At 55.1% G+C, this 6,348-nt stretch overlaps 1 protein-coding gene across 2 annotated transcripts; it reads left to right on the plus strand.

The window, feature by feature from the left end:
• Positions 1 to 3,252: 3,252 nt before the first annotated feature.
• MIOX (myo-inositol oxygenase) lies at positions 3,253 to 5,954 on the plus strand. 2 transcript variants are annotated; one of them, XM_019668550.1, is made up of 10 exons: positions 3,253 to 3,358; positions 3,837 to 3,917; positions 4,172 to 4,252; positions 4,398 to 4,560; positions 4,724 to 4,791; positions 4,913 to 5,022; positions 5,100 to 5,167; positions 5,261 to 5,310; positions 5,395 to 5,507; positions 5,600 to 5,954. In XM_019668550.1, the coding sequence occupies exons 1-10, from the start codon at positions 3,344 to 3,346 to the stop codon at positions 5,706 to 5,708; spliced, it is 858 nt and encodes a 285-aa protein (XP_019524095.1). In that variant the 5' UTR covers positions 3,253 to 3,343; the 3' UTR covers positions 5,709 to 5,954. The 2 variants fall into 2 exon arrangements, with proteins under 2 accessions (XP_019524095.1, XP_019524096.1); XM_019668551.1 differs by lacking the exon at positions 3,837 to 3,917 and having other exon boundaries at positions 3,303 to 3,358.
• The last annotated feature ends 394 nt before the right edge of the window (positions 5,955 to 6,348 follow it).

A 6,348-nucleotide genomic window follows, 5' to 3' on the forward strand; every position in this document is an offset into this window, starting at 1 on the left:
TGTGTCTTTTAGAAAGTTTTCTTTCCCAATATTTTTCCTTCTTTTTATTTTTTCTTTTGTCTCAGGCAATTGTGGGCTGTGTTTACATTTCTGTTTATCTATAGGAAGGCCTTGGAAGTTACTGAGGAGACTTAAAAAAAATCCTATTAGACTTTTAATTTTGCCAAATTTCTGATTTTAGAGTTATTAAATTCTTTGAAATATCTTGTCAGGTTTCACACAGGATAAACAATAAAAAATTTTTAAAGCACCTGCTCAGATAGCCAAAGTTTCATTTGAAGAAGTTATTTTGTCTTTTAGAAACTGCTTATAGGGGCAGCCGGTTAGCTCAGTTGTTTAGAGCGCAGGGCTCATAACACCAAGGTTGCCAGTTCGATCCCCACATGGGCCATTGAGCTGCACCCTCCACAACTAGATTGAAAGAACTACTTGACTTGGAGCTGATGGGTCCTGGACAAACACACTGTTCCCCAATAAAAGTTAAAAAAAAAAAAAAAGAAGAAGCTGCTTATCAAAGAATGTATCCCATTGTCCCTGAGAGACTGGGATTTCTCTCCTTATGAACCTCTTTCTTCTGACAAACAACATAACAGAGACAAGAAAGGGAAAGAGGGTGTGCCATCAAATGACTCCTCACCCACCAGGGAAACCCCAGGAGAGATTCTCACCCCCCAGGGCACTTCTTACAAGACAGCTGTGAAAAGTCCCTCCTGAGGAAAAAAAGATTCTTTCCCACAGGTGGGAAGCTCCTGCGGCTTCCTGCTCATGCCAGCACCTGGACCATGATACCTGGGAAAATCGCCCCTTTTAAGGGAAAAACTCCTCCCTTGAGGGGAAAAAAAATCCTCCTGATCTCAAATAAAGTCATTTGACCTTGACCTCACTGTCGAAGAGACAGCAGGCCATTGAAGCAGTGAATACAGGCTCTACAGAGACGAGATCCGGTCTCAGGGGACGCCCATCCATGAAGGTGAGGCCACTGTAGATCCCACTCCTGACACCAGATGTTAACCTAAAAATAAAAGGGCATTCAAAGTGAGAGAAAACAAGCATTTACTTGAGATTGAAAGAATAGCTATTTGGGAAGCATTGACTCAGGCAGAAGCCCAAATACTATTCCAATTAGGAGGCAAAGGCAATGAGAAATACCCATTATTTATGGGGTATTTATACCCATTATTATAGGGGGACAGTTACACCAATAGAAAGAAGGCATTTCTATTGGTGCAGATAGGCTAACATAGTGATACTAAATCTAAACAATGTTTTTAATTTTCATCTGGTAGCCATCAGCCCAGTAGTCATAATTGCTTTCTTGTTATCCTTGCACAGTAATTTGGGAAATAAGGTTGTTTAGGCCCAGTCCAAAGGTTATTTTGCCCTGTTTTAACATTCCAGAGGTTTGAAGCATAAGACATGCCAGGCAGTTCCTCTGGGATGGCAGCGCCACCTCCATTTTAAAGGGACTCTGTTTCTGTTATTGCTTACACTTCCTCTCCTCATCCCATCTCCCTCATCCAAATCCTGTAAGCCAGTCATTTCTGTACCCTCTCTGGGTCGAAGCCACCACCTATTTTGGGGTGATAGCTCCAGCTTCCTCCCGGGATCCCCCCCCCTCCATCTTTCTGGAAAATGCAGGAACTTTAGGGAATAAAACGTGTTCCCCCAGCCTCCCCGGGCCTGACATTCTAGTGGGAGAGGACAGAAGGAAACAAACCTCACAGGCAAAGTATGCAAATGACGCACATGTTAGAAGTTCTAGGTGCTACTGGACAGGACAGGGGCTGGGAGCCCTGAAGGCAAGTTGCACTTTGCATTTTAAATGGGGGAGGGGGGAGGCAGCCGTCTTTGTTTATTTTCAGTGTGGGCAGGAGGAGCCCATGGTGGTAAGAGGAACCTCCCTCAGGGTTCTTGCCTTGTAGTGAAGCCTGGAGTGGGTTCTGACCCACATGCCCACCAGCCCACAAAGTGTTGCTCCACTGCCACAGCCTCTTTCAATACAAGATAATGACTCTTTTTGCTGTATCTGCCTCTTCCTTAGAGAATGTCAGTCTCAGGCAGGCATGCTTGTCAGTTTGGACCTACTGTGTCTGCAGTGCCTAGACCTGGCCCATACATGGCCAGTGACTTTTTAAAGCACCTCTGCTCAGACTCTAAAAGGAGCCCCTCACAAGAGCCTAACAGAGACCCCCCACACACACACACACCAAACTTCAGTTAGGCTCCTTGGAACCCTTTGCTCCACGCAGCCTCGCCCAGTATTAGCGGAGGCCCCGCCCTTGAGATCTCATCTCCCTGCACTGCCTTCAGCAAGAATGCCTCTACCTTTGATGTCTCCTCTCAGCAATCCTCCATCCACTGACCCTCCCCCCCCAGGAGGGACTGTTCCACGACAGGACAGGACACCTCAGGACGTGAGCTGGAACCAGGGCAGAGGGGCAGAGTGCTTGCTGCAAACCCCGCTTACAGGCTGTCTGATCATAGCTGATGTTCATTGTGACATAAATCAGCAGCCCTCCCCTGCCTCCTGCTGTGTGCTGGTTCCTGGAACTGGCCATTGTCCCGACCAGGTCAACATGTCTAGCAATTTCCGTACCTGGTGGCATTCCTGTACTAGTGCCCGTGACTCTCCCCGCCTCACCCTACACAGCTCCGCTCCTGCTGAGTGGGGTGGGGGATCCGCTTCATCATACAGCCGCCTACGACGCCATACCTGGAGGGTCAGTTTCCCTTAATAAACCCTATTAATTACCAGACTGGAGTGGCAGCCTCTTACTTTGGTCTTTTCCTGCCCTCCGTGTACAGAGTAGATTTTCAGTCTCAGGGCTTTCCCTGGGTCTGTCCCCTGCTCTGCTCAGTGGCTATGAATCTCCAGCTGCCTTGACTGTATTCGGAGCAGAGCCCGATCGCTCCCATCTGCTGCAAGAGCCTGGAGTCAAGTTTTCCTATTTTAACAAGTGTCAGAGTAACTTGTTCTGACACCAGCCCTGCCCAGCGGAATCCCAGGGGCCTGCAGTGACGGGGTGTCGTCTGGGGTCTGCACCACCTGTTGAGGGCCTACTGTGGGTACTGCAGTGGTCAAAGCCTGTGGGCAAAGCGGCAGGACACCCTGAGCTGTCCAGCTGCTCCAGGAGTGTGAACTCAGGGAGAAGGGGGCTGAGGCCGCTCCCATGCTGACACATTAACTTCTGAGGCCAGGAGGAGGGCGGATGGTCACTCATTACCAAGGGCCGAGGTCAAGGGGCTGGGTGGTGTCTGGTCACTTATGTAACCTGTGGGCATATATAGGGGCACACAGCCCCGTGGGACTCTTACCCACCTGCCAGCTCTGCTCCCTCTCAGGATGAAGGTAGCTGTGGTGAGTTCCCCAGACCCCTGCGCAGAACGGCCTTACTGACTGCTTACTGGTCGTTGGCTGTCTCCCTTCTCAGCTGGTTCCCGCCAGCCTGCTCCTCCAGCAAAGGGCTTCCTCTTTCCTGTTGTGGTCTAGCTGGGTCAGGGTCAGCAGCCCAACCCTTGGGCTTCCAGTAGACCCAGGACTTGAGAAGGCCATGCCACTGGGGGTGCTGTGCTCCCACACGGCGTCACCTAGGAGGCAGGCATCCGCTGACATCCGCCCTGCAGACAAGGACACCAGGCCGACAAAGCACCTCCGGCCTGCCAAGGCCGCTGGCTGGTGCAGGGGTGGGAGATGGTTGTGCTCGGGAGGGGCTGTGCTTTGGCGCGGCCGCTTGCCTCGGCGGCTGACCCTCGGCTTAGTCTCGCACCCCCAAGGGGGTGTCCGCACTTCCTGATGGAGTATCCTGGTGAAGTGGGTTCAATCCCCACCCAACCAGGGCCCAGACCCTTCCCTGGTCTACCGGCCTGAGCTGGTCCCAGAGGCGGCCAAAGACAAGAGCGGCTTCCGGAACTACACCGTGAGGACCCCACCGCACGTCCCTGGGTCCCCTAATCCCACGGGGCCTCGCCCTCCACCCCCTCCCCTGCCCTGCTCCCCGGGCCCCATCCTTCCCTGGTGAGGATAGCACGTACCATTTGCTCAGCTCCAGGGCCAGCCCTCGGGAAAGCCCGGTTCACACCTGTGAGGCCAGGCCCGGGAGAGGGAGGCAGTGGGCCCCCGGGTTGAGAAGCGCAGGGGTGGGGGCCGCCTGGCTGACCCTCTGGCTTGCAGTCCGGCCCGCTCCTGGACCGCGTCTTTGCCACCTACAAGCTCATGCACTCGCAGCAGACGGTGGACTTCGTCAGGAAGAAGGTAGGTACCGGCTGACTCCTCTGCAGCGACTCTGACTCCGAGGGTGGCACCGTCTCCCCCACTCCCAGGGCCGAGTGGATGGAGAGGGACTGGGCCTTGGTCCAGCAGGCCCGTGGTCATGCTGAGCTCTCCTTTCCTGGCCCAGCACGCCCAGTTTGGGGGCTTCTCCTACAAGAAAATGACTGTGTTGGAGGCTGTGGACATGCTGGACGGACTGATAGACGAGTCAGACCCAGATGTGGACTTCCCCAACTCCTTCCATGCCTTCCAGACGGCGGAGGGCATCCGGAAGGCCCACCCTGACAAGGGTGCGACCCCAGCCTGCTCCTCCAGGCTGCGGTGGGGGTGTGGCCTCCAAGGGCCGACAGGGGTGCCCTTTCCCAGCAGGCCCAGACCCCCAGCCAGCGCCTGTACCTCCTGTGCCCTGGCTCCAACTCCCCCACTAGCCCACCCTGTTCCTCTCCCTCCCAGACTGGTTCCACCTTGTGGGGCTCCTGCACGACCTGGGGAAGGTCCTGGCTCTGGCAGGGGAGCCTCAGGTGAGGGCAGGGAATGAAGGCTTGGTAGGGTAGGGTCGGGACAGCCTCAGCTCTGGGCTCAGAGCACCCACTTGGTGGGCAAGGCAGTTACGTCCACCCACGGCTGCCTGTCCATCTCCAGTGGGCAGTGGTTGGAGACACCTTCCCAGTCGGCTGCCGTCCCCAGGCCTCTGTGGTTTTCTGTGACTCCACCTTCCAGGACAACCCTGACCTCCAAGATCCTCGATACAGGTGCCGCTCCAGCCCTGTTGGTCCTCCCCCTCCACAGGGCGCTCCTGAGCCCTCTCACCCTCCATTTCTCCCTGCAGCACGGAACTCGGCATGTACCAGCTCCACTGCGGGCTGGAGAACGTCCTCATGTCCTGGGGCCATGATGGTGAGGCCCATCAGAGGCTGGCAGCAGGGATGGTCCGCCTGTGGTGGGGGCCATCCCTCTGGGTGCCTGGCGGTGACACCCTTTCTCCCACAGAGTACATGTACCAGATGATGAAGTTCAACAAATTCTCCCTCCCGCCGGAGGTAGGCAGGGGGCGGGGCCAAACTAAGAGTCCTGCCCAGCCCGGGCCAGCCTGGACCATGCTGGGTGGCTTCTTCTGTCCTCAGGCCTTCTACATGATCCGATTCCACTCCTTCTACCCGTGGCACACGGGTGGCGACTACCGGCAGCTGTGCAGTGAGCAGGACCTGGCCATGCTGCCTTGGGTGCAAGAGTTCAAGTATGGCCATCCCTTGGGGGACTGGGAAGGGGGACAGAGGGGGACTGCGGGGGAGGGCTTTTCTCCAAGGAACTGTCCCTCCCTGAATGCAGCAAGTTTGACCTGTACACCAAGTGTCCCGACCTGCCAGACGTGGACAAGCTGCGGCCCTACTATCAGGGCCTCATCGACAAGTACTGCCCCGGTGTCCTAAGCTGGTGACCAGCCTACCTACCCCGCTGAGGCCCAGCCGAGTGCCCCAGGGTGACAGCCACTGTCAGGCACAGTGACAGCTCACCGCAGCCTCTCTGTTGACCCCACACACCCGCCTATGGTCTGTACTTCCCACCTTAGTCCACTCTGTCCGGTGGCAATAAAGACCGTGAAGCAGCTTGACCATGACCCTCACTGCGGCCGGCGTGTTGTGGCTGCAGGGCAGGCAAGGCCATGGCTTCTGAGATACGTGTATTCTGCTGTGCTTGTCACCATACATATCTTGCTCGTCCTCCCAGCTCTAGTGTCAGAACGTAGGGTCACCCTGTTCACCCCCACATTCTCAGAACTGTCACCAAGTTCTCTGGGCTCAGTGTTCTTAAAGGAACAAAACAAGACACCTCATAGCTAAAAGCATGCACTACAGAAAACATCATATAACAGATGCACAGGTTAATTGCTGTAAACATGACCCACGAATGAAAGCTCCAGTGCCCTCCCGTGCCTGAGGTGCAGCCCCCACCTCGGCTCGGCCAGTCACCTCTTTTCCTGTGTGGTTTCACCCCGTGTGGACCCCTCAGGGCTACAGTTCAGCTCACTTCCCCGTCTTCTAGCAGTTTGCTTCTTTGAAGAAAGTGGATCTTGCAGG

Source organism: Hipposideros armiger, unplaced genomic scaffold (genome assembly GCF_001890085.2).
Source record: "Hipposideros armiger isolate ML-2016 unplaced genomic scaffold, ASM189008v1 scaffold_530, whole genome shotgun sequence".
Lineage (NCBI taxonomy): Eukaryota > Metazoa > Chordata > Mammalia > Chiroptera > Hipposideridae > Hipposideros > Hipposideros armiger.

Excerpts from the sequence above, each read along its gene's own strand:
- MIOX (XM_019668550.1), top strand. Across the intron at positions 4,561-4,723 it reads GAAGGCCCACCCTGACAAGG|ACTGGTTCCACCTTGTGGGG; the intron begins GTGCGACCCCAG and ends TCTCCCTCCCAG. Across the intron at positions 5,311-5,394 it reads AATTCTCCCTCCCGCCGGAG|GCCTTCTACATGATCCGATT; the intron begins GTAGGCAGGGGG and ends TTCTGTCCTCAG.